This window comes from Sphaeroforma arctica (genome assembly GCF_001186125.1).
Source record: "Sphaeroforma arctica JP610 unplaced genomic scaffold supercont1.202, whole genome shotgun sequence".
Classification (NCBI taxonomy): domain Eukaryota; class Ichthyosporea; order Ichthyophonida; genus Sphaeroforma; species Sphaeroforma arctica.
Genome location: NW_014040356.1, coordinates 30935 through 32902, shown reverse-complemented (window position 1 = coordinate 32902; position 1968 = coordinate 30935). Strand labels below are relative to the sequence as shown.

Genomic DNA, 1968 nt, shown 5'->3' with positions numbered 1-1968 from the left:
ATATACATACATACACATACATATATATATATATATATATATACATACATATATATATATATATATACATTTATACATATAAATATATAGATACAATATATATATATATAGTAGTGTACTATATCCACCACACGAGAGCGCATCTCGACAATTAATCACAACATCACCATGACATACCCCCGCACGTCCGACGCATTCATCAGGCGTCCTTGCACAGTCTGTACACAACCACAGACAACCGTATCACCAGATATCCCTATACGCCACGGTAAAGGAGATGCTCATAGGGAACACCTCATGCTCGTGTCTCAGCGTACGCAAATCCGATACCTCTCGACCAAAGTTCAGCAACAAATCCAGAATATCACAGTTGGCGGTGTGGAACACATCGGGATCGTCAGGCACCTCCACCTCCTGAGCCAGCTTCATACTGTGGGGCGTAGTGGGCACGCCAAACAGTCCCATAAGCTCGTGGAAGTTAAGTAAGCCATTGTGACTGTTCACACGCCGGCGCAGCAAGCTCTGCTGCTTTACCAATCGCCCGAATGTCACCTCATCGCCCTCTTCCCGGTGTACGATGCGGTCTAGTACCCCCACAGTCACACTATTGCGTTTCTCACCGTTGCCCACGCCCAGTACAGTATCCTCCTCTAATAGACTGTCCGAGGTAACCATATCTGTGCTATCTCCATTTGATGATGTCGCCGCTATCTTCTTTCGTGTGGCCGTCACACGAGAGTCTTTGATACTCAGATCAGGCCCAGTATGAGACCGTTGCCATGGTGCCAGAGGTGTAGGGCCTGCGACTACCTTCTTACCTCGTGGGGATGGCGAGTACTCATCCATAAAGAACAGTCTGAGTGCATTAGGCGACATTAACTTGTTCATATCGTACGCAGACGACACATGAGAGAGGCTGGCATCACGCGGTTCAGTCTTATCAGTGTGTGTAGTATAGTGTACTGTTGATGATACCCCACCTCCATCCAAATCCACGTTCTGTAGAGAGTGTATGCTTTCTTGTTCCGTACCATTTGTATGAGCAAGCACAGTTGCTTCTGAGAGTACATCTGTGCCTATCGTGTCACCATCGCGTATATCTATGTCGAAGTTAGTGTTCTCGAGTGTAAGCTGACTTGGCGTGATTTTAGCATTCTTACGGTTGTGCATAGATGGGAGTGCATTAGGTTTAGCACTGACTTCAGATGACTTCGATGTCGGCGAGATTGCGACAGTAGAAGGAAGTTTGGCAGGAGAAGTAGTATTGGTGGCTGAAGTGACCACGTCCAACGCGAACGCTGGGCGTGCCCCACACGAGCACGCACAGGTACACCGTGGGGGTGCTGTGTCTATCTCTTGCATCACGAGAAGGGTCGTAAACTTGCAGCTAGAAGTTTCTTTCTACATGTACTTATAATTAAAGTACTAGCATGAAGTATTAAAAGATACCGGCTTATATAATTAGGGCGAGGCACTGGTGAGTACATACTTACTGCCCTGCAGCACAACGCCTTGCTCACCAGCTGACCAACAGGATACCGGTAAAGCATTTATCATGCACCGGTAGGCGGTAGCACTATGCACTACGCACTATGCAATATAGAATGCATATTTTAGATCTTGGCTATGTATGTATGACTGCACTCATACTAAACTAAACTGGACCGGCCCTAAAAACCATTTGGAGGACAGGTCCCAATTATCGTATGTAATGAATATTTGTATTACGCTGAAAATTGAAAAACCCTGGGCGAACCGAACCCCTCTCTGATAAAATACAAACATACATTTTTTAAAATTTTATAACAAAAACACCCCATTTTAAAAATCAACCAAACAGCGGTTACAACCGCGCCATCGGCAGCACAAACCTAGCAGTGCGATACAGACACGGACACAGAGCACAGAGACACATACACACGAACACACACACACACACACACACACACACACACACACACACACATA

The 1968-nt window shown here is 45.8% G+C and overlaps 1 protein-coding gene across 1 annotated transcript in view; it reads right to left on the bottom strand.

Annotated features, from left to right (window-relative positions):
- The window catches only part of SARC_03812 (hypothetical protein), a gene marked incomplete at its 5' end in the record, with an annotated part of 2350 nt that extends 988 nt beyond the window's left edge, over positions 1-1362 (bottom strand). The window contains one exon of the mRNA XM_014302375.1: positions 178-1362. Within this exon, the coding sequence (XP_014157850.1) occupies positions 244-1362 (1119 nt within the window). The 3' untranslated portion in view covers positions 178-243. The remainder of the gene's footprint in view (positions 1-177) is intronic.
- Between the last annotated feature and the right edge of the window lie 606 nt (positions 1363-1968).